Source organism: Ochotona princeps, chromosome 6, assembly GCF_030435755.1.
Source record: "Ochotona princeps isolate mOchPri1 chromosome 6, mOchPri1.hap1, whole genome shotgun sequence".
NCBI lineage: Eukaryota > Metazoa > Chordata > Mammalia > Lagomorpha > Ochotonidae > Ochotona > Ochotona princeps.
The window spans coordinates 76,695,055-76,722,081 of record NC_080837.1 but is presented as its reverse complement, the minus strand read 5'-3'; the positions used below and the strand labels follow the sequence as shown (position 1 = coordinate 76,722,081).

General features: G+C 46.5%; 1 protein-coding gene across 1 annotated transcript in view; it reads right to left on the bottom strand.

Annotated features, from left to right (window-relative positions):
* Window positions 1–17,350, bottom strand: part of ATP10A (ATPase phospholipid transporting 10A (putative)) — a 150,977-nt gene extending 133,627 nt beyond the window's left edge. Inside the window, exons 1-2 of the mRNA XM_058666521.1 lie at window positions 17,168–17,350; window positions 14,819–15,379 (exon numbers count right to left, since the gene is read on the bottom strand). Coding sequence (XP_058522504.1) covers window positions 14,819–15,282 — 464 coding nt within the window. The 5' untranslated portion in view covers window positions 15,283–15,379; window positions 17,168–17,350. The remainder of the gene's footprint in view (window positions 1–14,818; window positions 15,380–17,167) is intronic.
* Window positions 17,351–27,027: the final 9,677 nt, after the last annotated feature.

The window sequence follows — 27,027 nt, the reverse complement described above, 5'->3', positions numbered from 1 at the left end:
CCACCCTAGCACACCCAATGGAGAAAGTCTCCACACAGTGAAAACATCCCAATTGCCTCTCAAGCAAATGTGCATTTGTATGTGAACCCAGCGGCATTGTTCACAGGACCCAAAAGGTGGAACAACCCAAATGCCTACTAAAGGTTGAGTGGATAAACAGAATGAGCTCTCTCTGTACCATGAACCATTATTCAGCCTTAAAAAAAAAGTGATGTGTGCTGTTTCGTGGTTGAACTTTGAAAACACTGCACTAGTTGAGATAAGTCAGTCCCAGAAGAACAGTTCTTGAATGATGTGAGGGATGTGAGGTAGTTGCAGTGGTCGAACTCACAGAATCAAAAAAGTAGAATACTGATTGGGCACGCAGGGGGGTGGGGAACGGACAGCTGTTGCCTTGTGAATATGGAATTCCAGCCGGAAAAAAATTTAAAACTTTTATAGAAAGAAGGTGGTGGTGATTGTACAATACCGTAAACGCACTCAATACCACTGAACTGTACACTGAAAAGGTGGTACGATGACACATTTTATGTTATGCATACCTTACATACAAGACAATAATAAGACAATTCCTTAAAAGCAAGGTACGGGAGAAAGCAGTAGCAGGGCCATGAGGTCCTGCGTGCCTGTGAAACAACGCTCAGCTGCTCAGTGTCACAGAGACACGTTCTGTGCCAGCACATTACTCACCCCCAGGAAGTGAAATGACTCAGAATACCCCATGCCTCCTGCTTGCACTGTCACATCCAACAGCCCTAGGTGCTGGGGACAGCAAAGACTAGCTGCTTCTAGAAATGACCAGAACATTAAGAAGGAACACGGCATCCTTATGAAGAGCTGGAACAGGGAAAGGCGCTGACACGTGGGCAGACAGGAGGCAATCCTGCTCCCAGCACAGGAGGCAGCCAAGGTTCTGGGCTTTGGAGCAAAAAGGGTGGAGATGGGGTGATGGTGGTGAGGCCAACCAGTGAGTACAGAGCAGGTGGACAGCATGGGTCTCTGGGCTCCAACTCCGCATGCAAGGTGAACATGAACTCCGGACTGATGTGGGTTCCTAGAGTCAATGAACACACAATCCATTAAAACAATCAGCAGCTCTGATGGCCAAGAGGAGCCTGGGCCAAAGGTGAGGCTCCAAAAAAAGGCCACGATTGGCAAAGTGCAGAGGCGAAGTCAAACAGAGGCTGAGGAGGAGCCAAGGGGAGCAGCTCCCTGAGGAGTGTTTCCATTTGGGAGTTTCAGTGTCACACAAGGATCAGGAGACGACTGGCAGCAGATGGATGGGTTCTCAGGAGGAGCCACTCTGTGGGGGCAGCAGTCCCAGGAGGAAACAGCATAGAGTCCTTGGGAGTGGGAGGGTATCTTCTATGGTTTCTAGGGGAAAGAACGAGCAAGGCGGGTATGCGGGTTTAGAACTGGTTAGCTTGGATTACTTCGGTGAGCACTCAGCCGTAGGGGCTGTCGCTAGTTGTTGTGGGTCCGGAGCTTGGTAAGGAAGACATTCCCTGCATTGTGGGCCTGCTCCTGGAAGGCATGCTGAGTGCTCAGAGACAGTTCTGTCTCCAGGAATGAGCCAGCTCAGGCAGTGACAGTCCCTCCAGGGCTATTAGCAACACCTCCCAATGTCAATACATCTGGACCCAGAGGGGGAAAAAAAAAGACACAGTAGTACAGCACTGAATGCGTAGGGGCTGATGTAAGATGTCGCAAAGTGTAGTAATTGGAACCTGGGCCAGATGTCCCAGACACGACCCGCTCTCCACCCCTCATGCCTCCTTCTCTGAGTCCCAGGGGTGCACTCAGAAGGAATTCCCACTAAGCCCTGCCAGACGCTCCACAGAGGACTTAACATGCTGGAAAACTGAAAGACGAAAGAGAAGGAAGTGAGGCCAGTATCAGCGATGACTGGTGACCAGGGCAGCCCCTGCCTGCAGGCTCGGCTGACTCCAGCCTGCCTATCTGTGGGAGCGAGTGTGGGGCTCCAGCAGCACGGCCTCCCGGCCGGAGCACACCTGCCACTGACAGCAGCACAGTCACCAGCTTTCCACATAGTAAGTCAGACTTTCCATCCAATGTGAAAGCAATGGTTTTCTTTCAAAAGGAGAAATTTCCAAATGGAAAATGTTGCAATGCAAATCACAAAGAAAGTGAAGCAAAGGAAGAGTCATACATCAAAGTAAAACTGGCTGTGGCAAAGCAAATAAATCACACACCGGGCAATACTATTACTACATAAACTGCTGCTGCCAAGTTTTTCTTTTAAAGATTTTATTTATTTTTATTGCAAAGTCACATATACAGAGAGGAGGAGAGACAGAGAGGAAGATCTTCCATCCGGTGATTCACTCCCCAAGTGATTGCAATGGCCAGTGCTGCACCAGTCCGAAGCCAGGAGCCAGGAACTTCCTCCGGGTCTCCCATGTGGGTGCAGGGTTCCAAGGCTTTGGGCCGTCCTTGACTGCTTTCCCAGGCGGCAAGCAGGGAGCTGGATAAGAAGTGGAGCTGCCGGGATTAGAACCGGCACCCATATGGGATCCTGGCATGTTCAAGGTGTGGACTTTAGCCGCTAGGCCACCGCGCCGGGCCCACCAAGTTTTTATCAATGAATAAGAGATAAGTCCTTTACTGGGGAAGGGGCTCCAAAAACTCAGGAAATCTAGAGTATTTTGGAACAAACATTGAAATCCATGTTTTTTTTTTATTTCACATTAAGTATTTATTCATTGTCTTCTGGAAGGTTTCCTACGTGCAGACTTTAAAGACTTTTCGCACCCAAATCAACAAATTTTCATTTCATTTTCCATGAACGTACTGAAATATCCTCACATTGTGCCCTGTGGTTCAATACAAATATTCCATCTTATTAAATAAATGAAGGTCAAGACAGCGTGGGATGACTCCAAGAAGTGAGCACCGGGGCTCACGTTTCTCCATCTGTAGCAGCTTCTCATTCGGATGCAGTCCCGTGGTGTTTGCTGTGCTTTTGGGGGTCATATTACAAAATCTCTGCCCAGACCCATGTCTTGAAACTGTTTCCCATATGCACTGTCTCTATGAGACATTCTGGGAGAAAACCAAAACCAAAAAAAAAAAAAAAAAAAAAAAAAACCCTAACATTTAGTTAGGAATGGTTTGCTTGTCTAGAGAGAAATACAAGCAGAGGGCACCCCAACAGGAACAACCTCCTCTTCCAGGTAAATCACTCTCTTCCTTTGTCATCCTTTGTCCAGACTGGTGTGAGTTTTCTAAGTCAAGAGAATTTCCCAAAGCCGTTCTGCACCCCACATGACTGAGGCTCAGCTAACTGCACACTGGCTTCAAACTTGGCAGAGAGGCAATGGGAGAGGCCCCAGCTGTGCCTGCTATGGAGAGAAAAGCCCAGAAAAGAAGATGTAACCACACCCTTTGGGGTGGCTGCAGGCCAGCGAACTCCCATGCTACTTCTACACACACACACACACACACACACACACACACACACACACACACACACCCGTGTTGGGGAACTGGAGCTGCTGAGGAAGACCTGGCATCCACCCTGGAACAGACTGAAGGCTGTGGCTTCTGTCCCTCCCCAGCCAGAATGACTCACTACAGCTCAGCCAGGTTTGGGGGCCATGAACGAGGAGCCCAAGCCCTGGGTCACCAAGCCACTGGACATCTGGCCACACGCACCTCACACCCACAACTGACATACTGTGCATGTACCGCTCACTAGAGATGCCCAGGACCATTGCCTGACAATGGACAGAGGCAAAACAAAAGTGAAACAATCCTGAACCTGACTTTTTAAGAGCCCCCAAAAGAAGAGGCAAGTTGCAAGGAGTAAAACACTGAAATGTTTAGAAGTCTCAGTTCAAATATCTGACAGCCTGGGTTTCCTGCCATTTCATTAACCCCTCATGTCTCAGGTTCCTTCAGAGGAAGAATTTTCTATGTGGTGGGGAGGTGGGGAAGAGGAGAAAAGGAGGGCCCGGCGCAGTGGCCTAGCGGCCAGTCTTCACCTTGAACGCGTCAGGATTCCATATGGGTGCCGGTTCTAATCCCAGCAGTTCCACTTCCCATCCAGCTCCCTGCTTGTGACCTGGGAAAGCAGTCAAGGACGGCCCAAAGCCTTGGAACCCTGCACCCACATGGGAGACCCGGAGGAAGTTCCTGGCTCCTGGCTTCGGACTGGTGCAGCACTGGCCATTGCAGTCACTTGGGGAGTGAATCACCGGATGGAAGATCTTCCTCTCTGTCTCTCCTCCTCTCTGTATATGTGACTTTGCAATAAAAATAATAAATAAATCTTTTTAAAAAAAGAGGAGAAAAGGAGCAGAAAGAGGGGTTGGGAGCCGGACTTTGCCCAGCCTCTAGTCCACACCCTGTGTCTCTCAAGGAAAACCCTAGAAGGGGCAAGCCTCGGGGTGAAGGAAAAGTAAGAACCACCTGTTGCTCTCCTCCTCCCCTGGGGGCCCATCTGAAGCTGCTGATGGCCCAAAAGGTCATTGCTCCGCAGGTGCCCCACAGAGCAGCTGGGAGGTCCTTCTTCACTGGTCTAGGTTTAATTCCTTCTGGGAAAAGTCAGAGAGTTTATCCTGGATTTTAATTTTGGTAAATTGAAAAAAAATGAAAACCCAAAACAACATTCATGGATCTGTGAGTTCAACTGATTTTAAACTCTTAAAGTAAAATGGACAAAAAAGTCATTGCCAAATTTAAATGGGTTTACCAGATATACTAGATTGACTTTCAAGATAATGATTGATTGATTGATTGGTTGATTTGAAAGGCAGAGGGAAAATGAGATCCCCACAGGGACACAGCAGTTAAAGCCAGGCCAGGTTCTAGCTGGCTGCCCAGAACTCAATCCCTTGAGCCATCATTGCTGTCTCCCATGTGTATTAGGAGACAGTCTGGATCATGAGTGAAAGCCAAGGCTCAAACTTAGTCATTGTCACATACAATCTGTGAGTTGCAACTGACAGCTTAAACTGATAGGCCAAATACCTGCCCCCACACCATTATGGCCTTTTAAATTATTCACTTAAACAAATATTGCCTTAGTTTTGCCGTTTCCCTAGGAACTGCTCCCTAGTGAGGTGTATTTCCAATAAGATATTTGAACCAATGCAATATGCTCCTGGGTTCTTAGTACTCCATCAAGCTATAATGAGGTGTGCTACTTTCACTATTTCAAAATCTACACAAGTACCCAGGCTAAAACTACCCAGGCCAAAGAACTCCCACAGATTTTTTAAAATTTTTTTTTGAAGGGGGTGCTGACAGTTTGTTATTATAAACATTTTGATCATAATATCTGAATAGCAATAATGAAATTGTAGTGATAAGTGGCAGCTAATATTCTGAGATACTCACCTGTTTACAAGACCTTGAACCTTACTCTCTGTGTGTATTCTCCCCGTATGCCTCCCGTCACACCGAGAAGTCCCCATCGTCCCCTCTCTCATCCCTCCTACTTAAAGCTTTTCTCCCTCAAATGTAACTGAAGAGACTGTGATAAAACAAGAAGCATTCTGGCCAGCATCTAACTGTCAGCAGAGACTCAATCTTGTCTTCTTAGTTTAAACCAGACAAAAGAATTCATTATCACTTAATACGAGTAGTTTGGTAAGCAAAGCACTGCAAAATCAAGTATCCTTGGTGGAAAAACCATTAAAGGACAAGTTCAAGGCAGGGTATGTAAATGGGGCTCCAGGAGAAAACCAAACAAATTCAAACTTGGGACAGTCAAGAAAAGTAGCAATGAAAATAGCCTCTTCATTTTTCCTGTAAGTTCTCTCAACTTGCTATATATAGTGAGGTGAGTCTTCCACACAAGTACACTGGGCGCTCCTATTCCCAGAATTCCACAAGTCCCTAGGGGTTCAAGAGTCACACAGCCCTTTCTCAATCCTCTCAAGTCAAGGATCCAGACCTATGGGGCAGTGTGGCTTGTACACATTCCTTCAGGCGTACTTCACAAATGTCACCTTGATTGGCCTTTCAGAAAGGGCAGCTTATCATGGGCCAGGGCTGTCCCTAAGTAGGCGAGAACATCACGCAACATAGAGCAGCCCTGGGCCACTCGTCCCCAAGACCAGGAGTGCTGGCGGTTACTCCAATAACTAAGCATCTGCCAATATCCCTGGAGGTAGGTACTGTCCCCAGGCCTTGACCCCTTATTTCCTCACAGGAAAGATGAAACCTTTGGAAGTGATGATCACCAAAACAAATTAGATATTAGACTAAGCCATATCGAGGCAGCTAGGAACAGACATACTGAACTACAGAGGCCACTGAAAGCTACAGAAGGCTTTCATGACAAATAGTAAGGCTTGGGGTGGCTGTTTAGCTAGGTAGTTAAGACATCCATTTCCCACGCTGGAGTGAGTACCTGGGTTCAATTCCCAGCTTCGGCTCCCGACCACAGCCTCCTGTTAAAGCCGACTCTGGGAGGAAGCAGTGATGACTTCGGGAATTGGGTTCCTGGCTCTCACAGGGAAAACCTGCATAGTGTTGCTGGTTGTCAGCTCTGGCCTCAGCCCAGTTCCAGCAGACATGAGTATTTAGGGAGTTAAACAGTGGACGAGAACCAACACACCCTCACTCACTCACTCTCTCTCTCTCTGTGTCTGTCTCTCTTTCTGTCTTTCTGTATTTCAAAGAAGTAAATAATAGAAAATAAAATAACAAGGTCTCCTGTGGTGCCATGAGTGAGGTGTGCAACTTTATATAAAATGAATCTGGAATGTGGATATAAGAAATGATGGCAGGTTATAGTAAATGCAGTTAGGAGTTAACCTGATTGGTTCCTACTGACCAAAGAGTACCAAGTATGATAATAATCCCGAATGAATTCAAATTACTCAATTCTATTTAAATCCATAGATTCATAGAGTACAATTTAAAAAATGTGACATAGCTCCATGAAGGGTGATGGATTCTGTGGCCGAGGCAGACATGGCAGAGGATGAGCCTGGAGCATCTTGTGTGGCCAGAATGGAAGAAAAGGCTCGAGAAAAACTGGCGCTATCCAAGAACAGAAGAGCCAGTTTGGAAAGGCTCCCATGGCCAAACTGGGACAGTGTGAGCAGCAAGATAAATTACAATAGTGTTCAGCTGTAACCCATGGAATGAAGCAAATATCCTCTACAGTGAAATGACAGAGAAAAAAAGCAGCTCTTCTAAGAATTCTAATAAACACATCCAGAGGAATGGGGCGGAGGAGGAGCCGCCATTCAAACACCACTAGTGAATCAGTGGAGCGGAGACTCCCTGATGGATACTGCTGTTACTGGGCACACGTCAGGAGAAACGGGGCACCCCCAGAGTCTCAGTGCACCTCTTCTCAACATTCCTCATTCCGAAGGGAAAAACAGCTGAAATTCACAGGGCAGAACCCAATGGTCACCACCCAGCAAGCAAAGTAAACACTGTCAGTCAAACGCACTTTGGTCTCACGCTCCCATGATTTCATGTGCCGAGGACACACCACTTCTGTGGAATCCAACCAAAGATCCAAAACTTGAAGCTAATGCCCAGGAACAACACATCAGTCCAAGTGAGAACAATGACTAAGCAGCAAGAAAGACTGCCAGCACAGTGGGAAACATCTCCAGTCATTGTCTAGAGATCCAAAGTTGAAATCCGAAGTCTGGATGAAGTCTGGATCCTCCTTTTTTTAATTGGTTAATGTTTTTAAAGTAAATTTGCTGGAAAGGCAGATTTACAGAGAAAAGGAGACAGAAAGAGAGAGAGAGAGAGAATCTTCCATTCACTGGTTCACTGTCCAAACGACTGCAACAGCTGAGTTGAGCCAAAAGGGAGCCAGGCATGTCTCAGGGTCCCAAGGATTTGGGTCATCCTCCACTGCTTTCCCAAGCCATAAGCAGGGAGATGAATTAGAAGTAGAGCAGCCAGGACATGAAATGGTGCCCAAATGGGATCATAGTGCTTGCAGGTGGAGCTTGCAGAGTTACTGAACTGGTCCTCAAAGCCTAGATACTAAAAAAGGCCAGCCAGTCTAAGGAAAGTTTCTAAGAGACAAACTACTGAATCATTCAGGAGAACAGTAGGATGTGTGCATTTCAAGGTGGACTAATCCCAGCTCTACTCAACCTGCTAAAACCAGTGGACAGCTTGGCACCCAAGAAGTAGTAAGCTGGTTTTCTGAGAGCCACAAAATGTCCCATCTCAAAGCAATGCTTCTGCAGGACCCAAATCAGAGCTCAGCTTTCTGACCTTGAAGATGAACAACTCAAACTCTATGGTATTTTAAGCTATGCTTTGGGACCTTAGGTGTACCAAATGCATTTTTTTAAACTTAAAATCACTTGAGCTTACTCCAGCCCCAAAATGCATGAAGCAAAAAGTGATGGAATTAAAGCAAGAAATAGGCAACTCAACAATAATCATTGAAGACACCATCACCCTATCATGAATAATAACTTGGGCATTGAGGCAGAAGTTCAAAAAGAAAATAGAAAACAGAAATAACATTTTTAAAACTACTAGAATGAACATCTTTAAAACATTTTACCCAACACTAAAACATCCGTTATCCTCAAGAATACATGGGACATTTTCCAAGTAAGTCTCAGTAAGTTCGAAGGACTAATGTCCTACAAAATATATATGTCAGATCACAGTGGAATAAAATTAAAATTCAGTAGCAGAAAATTTGGAAAGTTTAAAAATGTGTAAAAATTAAACAACACACTGCTGTATCAAAGAAGAAACACAAGGTAAACTAGAAATACTTTGAAATAAATAAAAATGGAAATGTAATATACCCAATTTCGTGAAATACAACTAAAGGAATTCTTATGGGGAGAATCTAAACCTGCAAACATTTAAATTAGCAAGAAGAATCTCCAATCAATAATTGGAATTTCCACTATTAAACAATACATTATCCCCTTCCAAGTCAAACAAGAGGGAAGAAACAGCAAAGGTTAGGTCAGAAATAACCGAAATTGAGAATAGAAAAACAACTGGAAAAAACCAACACTACAAAGGTTGGTTCCTTGACAATATCAACAAAATTGAAAAACTTGTAACTGAACTGACCAAGCAAAAAAGAGATAAAATTCAGTTTACTAATACAAGGAATAAAGGACACATCACTACTGCTTTACAGAATTAGGAGGGAGTCAAGGGAAGATTATGAACAACTGTGTGCCAACAAATACAGTAATTTAGGCTGCCATTCATATAGGAGACCTGGACTGAATTCAGGGCTCCTAGTCCTTTCTTGAAAATAAAATAAAAACCACTAACCATAAAGGAACTTCCTCTACCTAATAGTGTCTGTAAAAATCTACTGCCATCTTCAAACTTAGGGGTCAAAGGCAGTGCTCCCCAACCCACTGGACAATTAGGAACAAAACAAAGTACCTCTTTTTACCATTTCTATTCAGTAGTATGGGGGACTATTGGCTGGGTGATCAGGCATCAGGTTGAAAAGCAACAAGTAAAGCTGTCTGGTTTGTGAATGGTCTGAGGGTATACGGCAAAGCTCCCCAAATCCACAATCAAAATATTAGATATTACATAGAGGTAATCAATATTATTCAAGCTATAGGAAATCCCACAGGAAAAGTAGCCCAGCTTCTGCAAAAATGAATTTCAAGAGGAAAAATATATAGATTAATGGAGAGACAAAAGATACAGCAACTAAATCACAATAAACTATGAGTCTGATTCAAACACAGAGATTGGAAAAAGATTAGGTTTATGAGACAGGAAATAGAAACATTTAAAATATTAAGGAGTGAATATTACTATTTTAAGTATGAAAATGGTGTTTGCAAAGTTTATTTTTAGAATGTCATGGCTTTTTTGAAGAAAAATACTGACACATTTACAGCTGAACTATGTCTTGGATTTGCTATTAAATAACAAGATGGAAGCGGTAGACTGGATAGGGACAAACAATGTTGACCACAATTTGCTAGTTCTTGTAACTGGAACTGGGGACACAGTTCATTGAGTGTGCAGGTCACTCTATGTGTCAAACTTTTTATCATCTGTATATGGGGGTGTGTGTTTCATAAGTATGTAAAGACACAAATCTTCATACATGGGGGTCACAGCCGGATAAACCCAGGTTCAAACCATAACACCGCATCTTGCAACAGCATGACCTTAACTAAAGTACAAAAACACACACATGCGCAAACAAAAACACATCTTAAACACAACTACCTTCTGATGGCAGCCAGGTCTTTAGGGGAAGAAGGGCTCCTATTCAAGTACACCCTGGCCTCATGTCTCCTTAAGGTTGGCATGAAACAGAGAGCAAAATAAAAATTGTTTCCAAAAATCATGTGAATGATAACGTTAATACATCAGATAGCCCATGCACTGACATACTCATAGGCTGTCAATTCTGGCTTCAAGTTCCTTGAGTATTTCTGTCTTGTGAATTTTGTCCTGGTGTCTGCTCTTTTGCAAATATTTCATTTGGAGTGACAGATTTCACTTGAAGTGAAAGATGTTATACTTCCCAGGGAAATGACTTTACTGCTAGCCTCTTGAAACACCAAGAGAAAGGGAATCTGCCCAGCCAGGAGAGGAAGCAGGGTGGTTCACCACGACAGGGAGAGAAAACTGCACAATGGGAGCGGAGGGAAAGAGGAGACGAGATAAACAGGAACACCGCAAGAAGAGAAAAAGGAAAGCAGCGCCTCGCTGTTCAGAAGAGCCTGGACCTCTCGTCTGAATTAGTAAATCAGGAAGCGCAGAGCGTGCGTGTTGGACAGATAACCTCGGGGAGCTGGGAACACGCAATGAGAATCACAGGAAGGGGAAGACAGTAACTCCAAAATAAGCAGAGGGTACTTTTGCCTGCCCAAAAGATGACAGGAAAACACCAAGAGGCCACACACACACCCCTAAGCACAGGGGCCACGAGAGTCTGGGTACTTCTTGCAGAAACGCTACGGACTGCATCATCCCAATGCTGAAAGATGTTGAGAATATCATCATAGGGTATGTGGCAGCAAAGGAGAAAGAAACAGAAATGACACAAAAGCCCAGGAAGATAGAAGACGGAAGCCCCAGGACCACCTCACATGTTCCATTCTGGGGAGCCGGATATTAGATACGAGGGTTGACCCCAGCTTGTCCAGAAAATAGGTTAATCTTTCTCCCATTCATTTTCCCTGCCTCTCCCCTTGGCCTTCTCAGGCCAATTCCCTCTCCAGGTCTCCAACAACAATGGCCTCCATATCCCTGGATTCAACCAACCACAATGTTAGCAGGGGAGGGAACCTTCATCTTCATTGCATTCATACAGACATTTTTAATCTCATTAATGCACAATAATAAGTGATACCCAAATTTCACAACCATTTATATAGCATTTATGTGTTTGTTATAAGGCATTCAGAGATTATTCGAAGCATACACGAGGATACATGTAGGTTCGTTCCAAATACCATTATCAATTTATAGAAGGGAGTTGAGAATATGCATGTCTGTGGGACTCCTGAGAACATGGTATCAGAGAGGAGCGTCTTCCCTCTGCCTTCCCACAGCCAGAATGTCCATTACCCTAAGGCTGTCCCCGTTTGATCCCTCACTTCCCTCCAACACTGTCCACTAAGGCCCCTCTGCTGCCAGCTCAGCCCCGTTCCTGTGGCTCCCGCCTTGTCCCAGCTGGACATTGCAGTTGAAGACCAATATCTGTTAAAGAAGTCTATAAACCTCCACCCAGCAGCCTGAGGCCACATCACCCTAGTTAGCCCGCACTGTAGGATAGAGGCACCGAGCTCCTACACCCCTTTCTTTCCACAGCTGACCTACACAGTGATGGTGTCTCCGGAGGAGCTTCTGACACCTGCTGCACCCAAATGAACCACAGCTGAGTGATACTGAGTTGGTGACCTCCTTCTACAAGGTGAAGGTCTCAAGGCACACCTGACTATTTCTTCTTAGTTCCCTGCAAAGCAGGGGAGTCCTCTCAGAAGCATCAAGGAAGGATCTGACTGAGTCATAAGTACAATAAGGGATTCTCATTAAAAAGGGGCCCAAGCACCATTTCATTGAAAAGTGCTACACACATCATGGCATCAGTGATTTGTAAGTGATCACTGCCGTTCCCAGAGCACAGAGTGAAGTCACCCTCTGGGACAGTGTCTGTGCCTAAGACTTCCAAAGTCAAGTGTGAGCTGACTCTGCATTACACATGCCTCGCACACCCCTTTGGCACAATGTCATTACACATGACACTGGAAGAAGGCACAACACAGAACAAACCCAGATGGCTCACAGCAGTGCTTCCGAGCCTCTCTGTAGTAACCTGAGCCCTGAACACGCTCTGCCCTGGCACGGACATCCTTTCCCAGGCTTTACTCCTCTGTCGCCATGCCAGCTTCCTCCAATCCTTACAATCTGCTCCTGGTCCCAGTGTCCTTACTCTGCCACATGCTGCTCCCTTGCCCCGGCAGTCCGCACCTGTAGCATCTGCCCTCCCTGAGCTGGCCTGGCCAGGTTTCTCCTGATCTGCCTGGTCTCCCCTGACAGGTATCCCACATCTCTGGGCCAAGAGTTTGCCTAGGGCATGACCAGACAGACACGCCTCAGGGTGCAGCTGGTTCCTATAGTGAGTTCTGGGTGGGACCAAACCTCCTCCTTTTTCCATCCCTAGGGCTCGGCAACATCAATTCCAGACTTTCTGAGACTGGAAGAATTTGAACCGCCTCCCAGGCAAACAATAAATAGAATTGGGCTTTGGGCAGACTGTCCTCTAAACAGACTGTTTCTGCAGTAGGGGCAGAAGGCAGCGTCTGACAAGGAGCGGGGGTCCTTGGGTTCAATCCTGTCCCTCTCCACACACAACACCAAAACCTCAAACACCACCCAACACCAACTCCATGGGCCCTTCCCATATAAAAGGCCTATTTTATGCCCAGCAGAAGATGCGAGGAACTTGATCTAGTGACAGCAGGGTGTTGGAAAACTTTTCCTGAAAGCACCACACCCTTGAGGACTCAGCTGAGTCCTGGGCCCTCAGAAATCCCACTGGGATAAAGCACTCCCACTGGGGAGGAGAGGACAACTTGGATGGGTTTGGTCCAAGTATGAGTTGATGTTCCAGACTCCCATGCACTGCAAGGTCATGACTCTAGATGCCAACTTCAGGTAGCTCCGCTTCAGGACAGTGACGTCCGTGTGAGTGTCAAATGAAAGTACTGTGTTAACTGAAAGTAAATGATTTTCTGAGACCTGCCATATTGAGAGAGAGAGAAAGAGAGACTACAGAAGCAAGCAGTGATAAAAAGCGACACACATGTGAACACCTACTGGCGTCCCACGTGGGCCATGGGGTACCGAGGACAGTCATCTGACTGCCTGCAATCTTCGCTCTGGGGACACTGAGGACATCTGTGTTGGAGCGGCCCCTCCCTTCCCTGCTGAGGTTTGTGGTGAACCCCGCCAGGAAATGCCACAGCTCTTGCCACTGAAGTCACACTCACCGCCCAGCCAGTGATGCTTCTGGGGACAAGCAGAACGGCACTCCTGGAAACTCAGGCCATCATCTAAGAATCACCTCCATTCTTACACACACGGATTTCTAGACCCACTCTCAGAGTAGCTCATGTGAAAGTCTGGAGACCTATCATTTGCAACCAGCTCTTTCAAAAGCTGCTTACAGAAATGTGAGAAGCCTGGTTGGCCATGTCAGAAATGCTATGCTGAGAGGAAGACTTGACTCAAATCCTAGGCGTACTGTCTTGCAGCTGTGTGCCCTTGGGCAAAGTACTTGACTTTTCTGATTCTCTGTGGCCACTGAGCAAGAGGGAAGCACAATCCTAGCCACCACCATGTAGCTGCAAAGATCGGAGCCACTGGCTGGCAGGTACAGGCATTCTCTATATTCACCTACGCTATTCCAGGAGGAAGGCAAGACCAACCTTGACCCCTCCCCCATCTCTTAAGGCAACAAGTCTACCACTAAGAGATCAGGAGTGTGCATGGTGGAAGCTAGACATGGCAAATCTCCTTCCACTCAGAGGCCCACTTCATCCCGGGGAAGATGGGCGAGTGTCGGGAGAAGGCTGTGACCTGTGCCACCTGGGCGGGGCTCCATGATGTATCTACAGACAAAGAGGCTTTCTTGGGGTACAGAGCCTAAAGGGAAAAGAAGTAGTGGGCATGCTGACCAGGACCAGCCTGAGGATCCAAAACTCCGGAGGGAAGTATATGGCAAGGAAAAGTGAGAGAGAAGCAGCAAGCCATCTGTCCAGCATATTGATGCTGACACTGTTTGTAAGCCCCCCAAGGCCGCTATCCACCTGCCGCCAGGTCTCTGCGAAGCAAACCAAACAAGCACCCAAAGGACAGCAGGACGGTGCCCATGTCTGGGGCCTGTTCAGAGGTCGCAGCAGCGACGGCTCCTGCTGGGAGCCTCCTTGCTCTTCTAGGGGACCTGTGCCTTGGCACAGCACAACTTGTGGTGGATTCACTTAAGGAGTCCCCTAGCCCAACTGTTACCTAGACTGTGTTGGCTATTAGACGTTCTGGCCCGTGGTGACCAAACACTTAAGTAAGACTTCAGGCACCGGAGCGATGATGCCTGGGGTTGAATTTCCTTTCCTCCCCTACCCCCCAAGGCCTGGGAAGTTCTGGCTCAGGCCTTTGGAATGTCAACCTGACAACTGGGACGGGGATATCTCCATGTGCTCCAGGAAGGATGGGGCAGGGAGGGGGATGCAGGGGAAACTTGGTGGCCCCTTGCTGTCACCACCACCCAACTCCATGCCCAGTCATCCCTGCCCCTGCACACTCACAAGACCACCAGCACCAAGTTTCAGGCCTCTCGGCTCACCTGCTGAAGACCAAGCAGCCCAGGTGGTTGATCTCGTGGTCGGAGCGGTGGCGGCTGTAGTCCTCCCAGAGGTCCTTGAAGGCCGTGACCGCCAGAATGAAGAGCACAGGCGCCAGCGCCAGGCCGGGCTGGAAGGCGTTCACCGCTGGCACGAAGTTGAGCAGCGCGATGAAGACAAAGTAGACGTTGGCCAGCCGGTGGAACTGCTCGAACAGGTTCTTGGGCAGGAAGGACAGCAGCGTGTATTTGGTGGTCTTGAGCCTGTTGTCAGCCAGGTGCTGGCCACACCCGCGCAGCCGCCGCCGCTCGCCCTTGGCCGCGCGCGCCGCGGAGTCCTCGGCACCCGGGGGTGGCAGCAGGTTGGAGCGCACCACGCGCGTCCGGCCCTCCCGGCGCCGCCGCCTCCGCCGTCGCGGCCGCCGCTGCCACGGGAGCTCCTCGGCCGCCGTCGGCTCCCGCTCCATGGCCGCGTGTCGCCGCGCCCGGCTCTCTCCGTTGCTCGCGCCAGCCTCCTAGGTGATCATTGCCGGCGGCCCGGGCGCGGCGGCGCGGGCTCCCCGCCTGCGGGACGCACGGAGAGCGCGGTCAGCGCCCCGCCCGCCCGGCCCGCGGCCAGCACCCCCCCACACCCTACCCTCCTAGGTCGCCCCGTCCGCAGTCCTGGCGGGGGCGCAGGCGGGGCCCCGGCTCCCGCCGCACGGAGTCCCCTTGTCCTGGCGCGCCCACTGTCCCGCCGCCCTGGGGCCGCTTCCGCCGTGGTGGCTCCTTGAGCCCCGCCTACGCCCCCGCGCCTAGCCGACTGGCCGGATAGCGGGAAACAGAAAAGGCCCGAACTGGAAACTTTAGAGAGGTTTGGTTTCGTTTCCCAGAAGTAGCAGTGCGGCCCCAGAACGCTACAGAGCAGGAGAAAAAGCACCGCGCTCTTCCCAAGCTAGCTCTGCTCCATCTCGGACAGAGAGAGCTGGTCTTGGGGCCAGAGTCAGGATCTTTCCTGGTTAACCCAAGGAGCCCTGGGATATCAGACCTCCCGCTGCTCAGTCTCTTTCCATCATACCAGGCCTCGGGAACATCCTGTCCAGCACAGAGCCTCCTGGTCGTTACCCCCATTTGCCCAGCTGCCAGGAACCACCTTGAATGTAGCCTTGAAGTGAAGGAGACTTTCTGTGTCTCTCACTGTCTTGTCTCATTTCACCCCTTTACAACCACCAGAAGACAGCATTCTGCTGTAGCAAAGGCAGGGTTCGCTTTTGCAGGTGTTGGGGCCCCTTTTCTCTCCCTGGTGCACCCCTAGAACCTTCTGCCGCTCTGGGGGCAGCGGTCATAGCCCAGAATGGGAAGGCTTGAGGTTGGCTGCAAAGAGGAGAGGAGAGACAGTAAGGTGGTCCCGATGTCTGGGGCTCAGGGAATCCCTCCTTGGTTATGGAGCAGCTGAGAGAGGAGCTGTGAAAGACAGGCCATGGGATGAGACTGGCGTACGAGGCATGGGCGAGTGTCCAGAGCTGCAGCCCACCCCTAGAGAGGGACTTGCTTGCCCCTGACCTTCAATCTACAGGGAAGGGAAGGTGGCTTTCTTGCCTAGAAGGCCGTGGCTTCAGGACTGGTTGCACGAGCGGCACTGTCCTGTTCTCTTTGTCTAAGTTGGAGTGTTGTTGGCCCTTTCCTTCTTCAAGGCAGTCCCTCATCTCTCCTTGCATTGAAAGTTGTGTCATCTCCCAAAAGACCACCTCCGTGGAGTCTGTTGGCGCTGGATCCTTGCTGGAGCTTGCTCAAATCACCTCTTCCCTGCCACCTGCCTTTATTTCTGCATGTCCCCTTCTCCTGTATCCTGCCATACAACCCGCCCAGCTATGCCAGGGTCTTCACCCACAGCCTTGCTACAGTGCACACTATTTACCTGTGAGCTGCAGTAGGGGGAAGTGGAGTGGCAAGTGATGAGGAAATCACCTGTGGTATGGATCCACACTATGTCCCCCGACCCTATAGGTCATATGTTATGATACTGAGAACCGAAGGTCACCATCAGAGAAAGGGTTAGCTGGAGCACTTGCCTTTCCAGGGATAGAAATCAGATCTGACAATAAACTAAGGGCATTCCAAACTGAATGAATGCTAAGACGAGTGAGTGCCCACAGCTGCCCAGGTGGCCAGCGCTAACCCCTGTGGCTCCGCCCTGTCTTCTCTCCTCCAACCCCAAGAAGCCTTAAGGATGAAGGGTTCCCTCATTTCCACAGCCACCAGATACATCCCCAGGGTGGCCTCAGAGCCCTTGGACACATCTCCCTGTCTCCCAGGATCCTAGCTCCAGCAGGTAAAACATGTTGCCAGATTAACTGCTTGATCTTTTCTTACCCTGGAGCTTCCAGGAGTCCCCCGTTGCTTACAAGGTCAAATGATGACTCCTCAAGCAGAGGTCCCTTGAGGCCCTGGGGGAACTGGCACCAACTTGCTGATTTAACTCTGCCCTTCCTAGTGCCAGCCCAGCCCCAGGGCAAGAGGTCTCCTTACACTTCTCAGAACAGGCCTTGCTCATCTCATCAACATTCCACTCTGAGGTTCCAAGATTCTGTGAGTCACATTGCTTCTACAGTCTGGAATCTTTCCCCTCCTGCTCTCCACCAATCCAGATTCAGTGTTTCCCATAGGGTCCAAGATCATCTCCCCTCCTCAAAGGACTTCACACTGAGTGCTGGGGAAGCCATCAGCTGTTGTAGGGTTTGGGGTTGTAGTGACTTCTGTCACAGAAAGTCCTGGATTCTTGATTGCCTGGGCTGACCTGGATGGCCACCTGGTCCACTGTGTTCTAAGACTGGCCAGGATGCTGGGCACCAGGCAAATCACTTTGATTGTCCTTATTCACCACCTGCCACTGCTCTGGGCACTGGGAATACAATGGAGAATTGTGAAGGACGCCTGAAAATCTCACAAGCTGACGTTCCAGTAGGAACAAGAACCCACAAGACCCTGTTGAGAGTGCAACCCGGTAGGGCCGTAAGAGAGATGCTTGGGGAGGGGCATGCTCTTTAACGAGGGAGACAGGAGTCAAACCTAAGGTGGAAGGCAGATGGGATAAATGCTTGTGTAGGACTCCTGACAGGCACACAGGAGATGGAGGGTCATAGGCAACAGATAGCCTTACAGCTAACAACACTCACCTTCAGACTGAATATGGGCTGTGAAAGGAGGGCAACTGAAGCAGACTGAGCAGTTGAAGACTCGAGGGGTCATCTACTGAAACAGGGAACAGGTAGAGACTGGGCAGACTGAAGATTTTCACCACCCCTCTTGAGAGTGGGAGCATGCCTGTCATGTCAGAGCGGAGATTCAAATGCAGGTGTCCATTGGAGGTCAGTAGCAGGTGTGGGTAGAGGAGAAAGTAGTGGGCAGGTGGCCAGTGAGCAGGGCTGCACTGGTACTTTGGAAAGTTAAGGATTTTGGATCTGTTGCAATAGACCAGGACATCTTAGACTGCACCAGAGGGGTAAGAGGAGAATTTCTGATCGTTCTACTACATAGGAGGTGGATTCTAAGCGCAGCAACAGGAGAGGAGGTGAATTAAGAGGTACTTGGATGCAGCAGTAGATGGGCAAGTATGGATGAATTAGGAGTACAGTTCTCCAAGTTGCCAGGTTCCACTTCCAGGCATTCTGCGTCCTCAAGCCCACCGACCTTAAATAAAATACATTTGGGAGGAAAACAACTTCTTGGTGCCAGACACGTCTAGGGCTTGTTTCCTTGTTATTGTACCTGAAACAAGACAGTGTCACAACTACTTTCATAGCATTAGAATTGCATATCATAGTATTAGCATTATAAATAATCTAGTGATGATTTAAAACATATGAATATATGTAGAGGTAAGATGCTTATGTATCCAGCGATTTTGATCATCAGAGGGTCCTAGAGACAGTTTCTCATGAACATCAGGGTATGACTGTGTCTTCCAGGTAAAGCCTACAGGATTGGCCCGTGTGTTGGATGTTTGTAAGAGGAAAATGATTAAAATCAGAGTGACACCAAGCTGTGGTTGTTTAGCCCATACCCTCCTTCTGCATCAAAAGCTCTGGGTTCTATTCCTGGCTCTAGCTCTTGACTCCAACTTCCTGCTAATGTAGACCTTGGAAGACAGCAATGATGCTTCAAGTCATTGGGTTCTAGACAACCATGTAGGAGTCCTGGGTTGAGATCTCAATTCTTGATTTGGCCTGTACAGATAGTTAGCAAGTAAACCATTAGATGGGAGCTCCCCATCTCTGCCTGTCATTCTGCCTTTCAAACAACCAAGAGCTTAATCAGTGTTGTAAGAACATTTTTGAAGAAGAAAATACAAAATTTGGGATCAGGTAACAGCAATGTGCCAATTCAGCTTGGGGCAGGGTGACAGTAAGCAGGCGGCAAGGGTGGGTATCCAAGTCTGGATACACAGACTGAGTGACATCAGGACACACATGATTCAGGGCTGAATGATGGGAAGTTTGCACCTGAGACAGAGGGCAGAGAGGAGACAATGGGTGCGACTGTCCCCCCTGAGAAATGAAGTGAGTTGAGGAGACTGTCACCTAGGTTGCTTCTAGATTTCCTGTCCCAAGAATCAGTCACTTTGATGTTTGAGGTTTGTCTTATACCTGTAAGTGACACAAGGACACAAGGATCACAACTGATTGCACTTTAATATGGCAGCACTTGTGTAACATCAACTCTTGCAATCTGCCTCAGACAAAAGCAGGAGATTCTAAATATCATGGAGCTGTGGAAAAATAGATCAGGATAATTGACTAATGAGCCAATAAATCAAATCTATGATAATGTACTTAGTCTCAGAATATGAAATTCTGCCTAGATAAGGCAAGATTTTAATGTAAACTGGCTCCTGCTGCATATAGGGTATCATTCCTCCAAACCAAATTCCCATCACAAAAATAGATGATATTGTGCTTAAGCATAAATGTATAGTTGTGCTGGGAAGCTATCTTTCCAAGATGGTTAAATATATGATTAAAGGTGGCCATTGGCGGACAATGATTAAGAAGCCAATTGGGATGTCTATGTCCCACGTCAAAGTGATTGAGTTCCATCCTAGATCTGCTTCCAGTTCTGCTAACAAGTAACACAGCTATAGTGAGAGTTGAAGCACTTGGTTGCCAAGCCCCTCCCATGGGGAAATCCAGACTGAGTGTCCAAGTTTGGTTGACTCAGCTTTAGCTTTTGAGGAATATTTGGGGAAGGCATCTATAGATGCCTTTCAAGTAAGTGGAAATAAAAAATTTTTTTAAAAAAGTAGCTTAGAGCCATCAGGAAAATTTAAAGCTGATGAGAGTAGAATAGTAAGAATTTCTGACAAAGCACAGTACGTATCTCTTTGTCTCACAATTTAACAATTATTTACATAACATTGATATTATGTGAAGTGTATTAGTCATCTGGAGAAGATATGCATAGTTTATATGGAAGTTCTATGACATTTTATATTAGAAAGTTGGGGATGTAAGGATTTTGGTATTCGTAGAGAAGGGAGGTTGGGAAAGGCACTGGAAGCAGGGAACTTTGGAACCAATACCATTGCAGATGTTGAGGTGAGATTATGCCTGATAGACAAACACACTGCAAGAAAATGGATCTTCCCTGAGTTCTGCAGGTCTGTGAGAGCAGGCCTGGGATCCTTAGTCATCCTGGGATAGCTGGGGAAACAAGAAGGCCATGATCCTGCATCCTGAAAGACCATTGCAAGCCCCAGGCCAGTTGTTCTGATTGACCATTGTTGAGTCTGGTTGCACGTCAGGTTTACTTAGCAAGTCCCAAAAGCCATGGCGATGCCCTGGACCCACTGTAGACCAAGTCCTAACAACCTGGTTACTTGAAAATTTTTTCCTGGGTGATTGTAACATAGTCAGATTTAGGAACATCTGATAAACAGCTGCCTTAATAAGTCAAGAGTCACCAATTTTGAGGTTAGAAGAAGAGAGTAAACTCTATTTCTCTCAGAAAAGAGACTTCTCAGAAAAAAAGGAATGATCTAGAAGATGAGCAACAGCATTAAGAATCATCATTGTTGTGTATAGAAGGCCACAGAGACATCCATGGGAGTGTCATGGGAAAAATGAATGGGAAACTGTTAAGAATTTTTTTAAAAAACGATGAAATCAGCACACACACACACACACACACACACACACACAGCAGGTGGGTAAAGTAATGATGTGTATAAGCCAACTGAGCAACTCTTCCGGACTGCAGGGCATAAGAATGAAGGAATAGAAACGTAACAGAAGGAAGGACTCATGACATAGAGAATGGACCCAGAATATCCACAAGTTTTAGCTTGTGTAGACAACAGATCAGGTAAATTAGGAAATAAACACAAGAAACAGAAGTCTATGGGCCTGACGCCATAGCCTAGCTGCTAAAGTCCTCACCTTGCAAGCATTGAAATGTCATATGGGCGCTGGTTCTAATCCCAGCAGTCCCATTTCCCATCCAGCTCCCTGCTTGTGGCCTGGGAAAGAAGACGAGGATGTCCCAAAGCCTCGGGATTCGGCACCTGTGTGGGATACCCAAAGGAAGCTCTGGGCTCCTGGCTTCGGATCAGTGCAGCTCCAGCCATTGCAGCCACTTGGGGAGTGAAACAACGGAGGGAAGATCTCACCCTCTATCTCTCCTCCTCTCTGTATGTCTGACTTTCCAATAAAAATAAATCTTAAAAAAAGAAAAAGAAACAGAAGTCTGTATGTGTCTGGTAGAAGCACAAGTTGTGTTTTGAATATTTGTCATCCATGTTGGGTTGACTCCGTGACTGTGGAATCTGTGGATACGGAAGATGAAGGACTGACCTTTGACAGCATCCGAGAACTACCAAGCAGTGAAGACAATAACCCCTAGAATGACAAAGGAGGGTAGACAGCCGGCTCCAGCTGGGACTGTAACTCAACAGGCCCTATTCCCTGCATGCCCAGCCTGCTCTATTAGATTTCACAAGTGTCAGCATTTGATGCCTGTGTTTTCAAACAGTCCCTTCTCTTTTTCCGCCACAGAGCCAAGGTTAATATCTTCCTATCCATGATACGCCCTTACCCAGAAGAACACCACACAGATTGGCCTCCTACTAAATACCCCAAAAATGAATACTTGCGTTCATTACATGATGAAAAGAGCACTTAAGCAATTCTACACGAAGTGGATTTTGGCTATTAGTGCTTATATTATTTGGCTTGATAGCAAGTTATCTTGCAAATTGAATGCATTTACAGACATGCAAGACTCATAGAAACATCCAATCTGTCTGATTTTATGAAAGAAAAAAATATTTAACATCTGCATTGATGCACTTAATGCACATAAAATGCTTTTATATGCGTATATATTAATATTCTTTTACCATTTTCTGTGATCAAAGTATAAATTAGCATTCTTTGTAAATATCTCAGAAATGAGTACATTTTTGAATAGATTAATAAAACTCTAGAAATTCTTGAAAGGCTACTCAACAGTCCCATCCCCTCAAATCAGGAAATGGAAAACAGTTGAAAAAGTTTGTTGAAAGTTCAAAATAGTTTCAATGATCTATTTATAAAAGAGTACAGAAAACCAGTAAACCTGGTTTACTTCACAAAACAAGTTAAGATCTTCAATGAAAAGGAGAGAGCGGAGTCCACTGGTTGGTCAAGATGCCTGTAGCCCGTGTCAGTGTGTCTGGATCTGAGACCTACTTTGGCTCTCAATGCCAGCTTTCTCTTGCTGTGCACCATTCTCTTTTTAAAAAATGTTTAATATATATATATATATATTTTTTATTAATTACATAGGCTCTGGGATTCCCCCAACCCCTCCCCGTACCATCCCCCCATGGTGGATTCCTCCACCTTGTTGCGGTATTACAATTCAGATTCAGTCAAGATTCTTTCATTGCAAGCGTACACCAAGCATAGGGTCCAGCATCTTATTGTCCAGTTAAATTCAACAGTTTCTTGGGGAGACCATCTCTGGTCTAAAGGCAGAGCTGGCAGAATATCATCCCGATCAATTAAAAGCCACAGCATAACATCAACAACAATCTACAACATTATGGAATTATTTGACATGGTATTAAGTAACCAATATTTTTTAAAAATGCAAGTTCTTAACCACATCCTATGACTACTTCATTAACATTTTAATTTTAGTTTATGTACTACCGGCTTCTATACACCTTAAAATGGCTATACGATACTATTCAGCTGTCTCGTGTCTATTTTCATTTTAGTATTTAGCAGTTTATAGTGTTGAAGCATAATTTTGCTGAACTTGGCAGATTTTAGGATAGTCTAAACTGGCTTATAGCTCTAACAAGGCCTATGTCAACAATTGAGGTGCAGAAGAGTTTTAGGAGGGGTGTGTAGAGAAATCTTCAATACCTAAGTGAGGAGTAACTAATCTTTGTGTCCTACCTAGTAAGGTATGTGTGAATCCATGCTGACCGTTTCCTGTCTGGTTCTAAGCTTTCCTTGTTGTTCTCTATCTATTCTAATGTGTGTGTGTGTGTTTGGGGGGGGGGCTCCGGAGTGACCCTGATGGTCATTGCAAGAGAGGGTGGGGATCCAAAGTTGGAACTAAGTAGGGACCAGAGAAAGCTCCTCTCCCTAGTCCCGAAGGAAGTTTACTGTTCTGTTTCTGCAGACGGCTCAGGGTTCCTGGCTGTTGTTCTGATGACCTTGGATCCTGCGAGGAAGGATTTGGGCTTCTTCCATCCTGTGTGGTAGATCCAAACGGGGGTGCTGTGCACCATTCTCAAGTAGTTGGCGTCCTGCCCTTCTAGGATACCTGGCTTGAGTTCATGGATTCCAGCTTTGTCCTGGCCCACCTCTGGCTGCTATGGGCACTTGTCCGTCTCTCTGTCCATCTTTGCCTCTGACTCTGTCCCTTCCCCTCTCTTTCATAAAGAAAGAAAAAAATAATTTTTAACAGATTTTATTTTTATTGCAAAGTCACATATACAAAGAGGAGGAGAGGCAGGGAGGAAGATCTTCCATCTGATGATTCACTGCCCAAGTGACTGCAATGGCCAGTGCTGTGCCGATCTGAACCCAGGAGCCAGGAACTTCCTCCAGGTTTCCCACACGGGTGCAGGGTCCCCATCCTCGACTGCTTTCCCAGGGCACAAGCAGAGAGCTGGATGGGAACTGGAGCAGCTGGGATTAGAACTGGCATCCATATGGGAACCCAGCACATTCAAGGCAAGGGCTTTAGTTGCTAGGCCACCGCGCCAGGCCCTAAATATATACATTTTGAAAGAGTTTTAAAGGAAACACATAGTTGATTTATGTATTTTTAGTAGTATTTACAGGCATCACTATAAGAAAAGTTCAGACCTTTAATATACAACAGTGTGGTTTTAACCCAGAAAGTAGTCTGTAATGTAGGTCAATGCAAGTTGAAGATACGCAAGTCAGGAGATTTCTTATCAGTTAGAATATGCAATTGATGAACAAATGGGAAAAAAGCGAATGGATAAGAATTGATTTAGCAGGTTAAGTCGCCAGATAGGATACTTTCATCCATATTAGAATATTCAGTTCCTGGCTTCAGCTTCCGATTCCACCTTCCTAATAATGTGGAACTCAGGATGGAAGCTCAAGTGATTGGTTTACTGCCATTTCCTTAGGAGACACGGATCAAGTTTTCACTTGCTAGCTCTGGGACCCCAGCCAGCCATTTCTGGTATATGAGGAATGAACTAGCACGTGGGCCTGTATGCACTCTATCTGTCTCAGGCTTTCTTCCTGTTAAAGAAATATTTTTAAAATACACTGAAAACATTGCAGGAAAAATAATAAATATCAATTGAAGATAATTCAAGTAGTTACAACAAGCAATGATGGCAGTGATATGTACCCCTGAAGAGCCAGTAACACCAGACAGACATGTGTTGCTCATTTTAGGGTCACTATCACACACCCCGCCCCCAGCCATCCCTTGAGGCAGAAGCATGCTGTCCCAATATTGCAGATGAGCGATGGTATGACATGGCTAACAACTGAAAATTTTACTGCACACGATGTAGGAAGATGAGTAAATATAGAGATATGGCGTATGCCTAAATAGAATTCTGAAATCATTCTGTGAATTTTGTGCATTGTCCCAGCTAATTCCAAATGGATTTTTTTTAACTTGACTGGTTGAATATAATGTGGCTGTATAAAATAGTTGGCCTCAAAGGAAATTCAGAGAGAGAGAGATATCTGTGCGGGGGAGTTACTATGGGAATTGGCTCTCTGGATTAAGGAGCTCACAGGAGGCTTAGAAATGCCACAATATGCTCTCGGCAAGCTGGAGAGCGTGTGGAGCCTGCACGATTCAGTGCAAGCCTGAGAACTGAGAGCGGAGGGTGCAGGTCTCCGTCTGAGGCTGAAGCATGCTAAGTGTAGGCTACAGATGACAATCCTGGAGGCTTTGATGTCCAAAGATGGGAGGAAGTGGATGCACTGGCTCCAGAGCAGAGTCTGTCTTCCTCTGCTTTGGGTTCTGTGTAGCCCTCAGCAATTGTTTAGCTCTCTCCCATACTGAGTGGGGTTGGTTCATCATCACCTCATCCATGGATTCAATGTCAATCCTTTGCGGAAGCACATTCAGAGCCATGCCTTGAAACAGCACCTTTCCAGGCATGTAAATACCCCTTAATTAAGTCGACACCCAAAATGTATGAAGTTAACGTGTTATAACTAAAACACTTAAACACTATCATAAAGTCAATACATCTTATGTTGTATGATACAGGAGTAAGATAGGAAAGCAAAGATATTTGTTTAATACACATACACAAACATACTGTTTATTTGTAAAGATATTTATTTTTATTTGAAAGGCAGATTATAGAGAGAGAGAGAAAGAACGAGAGCTTCTATCTGCTGGTTCACTCTCCAAATGGCTGCAATGGCTGGAACTATGCTGATCCAAAGCTGGGAGTTAGGTCTCCCATGTAGGTTCAGGTGCCCAAGGCTATGGGTTTTGTTCTACTGCTCTTCCAGGTCATAAACAGGCACAGGATTAGAACTCTAAGTCATCAATCATACTTTAAAAAAAACAAGTAATTGATTAATTTGAAAGCAAATTAATCGAGGTGGAGGGACAGAGTTAGATCCAAAGAGAACCATCTGCTGACTCACTCCCCAGAGGGCCTCGTCATCCAGGTCTAGGCCAGGTTGAAGCCAGAAGCCAAGAATTCCATCTGGGTTTCCCACATGGCTGGCAGGGTTCATGTATTTGGGCCATCTTCTGTAGCCATCTCAAGCACAATACCAGGAAGCTAGATCTAAAAGTAAACAGCTGTACCAAAATTGGCATTTCGGTATTACAGAATATCGGCCTTTCCAGGAAGTAACTTAATACTCTTGCCCACAGTGCTGGCCCCACAAACATAATCTTAATGAAGTAAGCAGTTACTACTCATGACATATAGTCCTCATTTTTGGAATCAAGTTTATATTCATATCTGGTATTTAAACTGCCTGTTTCTTCTGTACCATTTTATACTCCTTTTGTTGTTGGTAGGAATTTAAACAGTTTGGCTCTTTTCCTGGCGTAGTGAACCGAATCTTCATTCTTGAAGGATCTGGGTCACTAGTATGCTGCATAGATTGAGTTGCTGCGGTATCATTTACATGAACCAAGATAGCATGATAATACTGTGAGATATTCTAAAGGATCACTTGTGTTCCAAACAGATATGTGATCTCCAAAAAGTTCATGAAAAATGTATAGTAGGAAAAAATCTCATGGATGCTAAAAAAGAAATTGGCATTGTTATGGGGTGCAGCCTGTGATAGCCAGCACTCATAAAACTAGGATTGTAAACAAAAACAAAAGTACTAAATTTTCTCAGAAATCAAAGAGATACTAAATTGTTATGGGGTGCAGCCAGTGATAGCCAGCACTCATTGACAGTGCGCAAATGAAATTTGGCTGTGTCCCCCAACCTCTGTCCTGAAGGTGGGTCCTAACAGCAATAGAATGATAATTCCATCCTCAACCACTTCCCCCACGTCCTAATTTAGCCAGGATATTGGATGCAGACAAGTCCAATTAGTCTAGGCATTTTTAGCTACAAGCCCAGTTCCTGTTCCTGCCCATCCCAAAGAGCACTAATCAACTCCTTAGCCCACAACACTTAGGTTTTCACTCTTGCCCACCAGTGACTCACCTATCAACTGAGAGGGGACGGTATTGCATTGTTGTGTAACCAC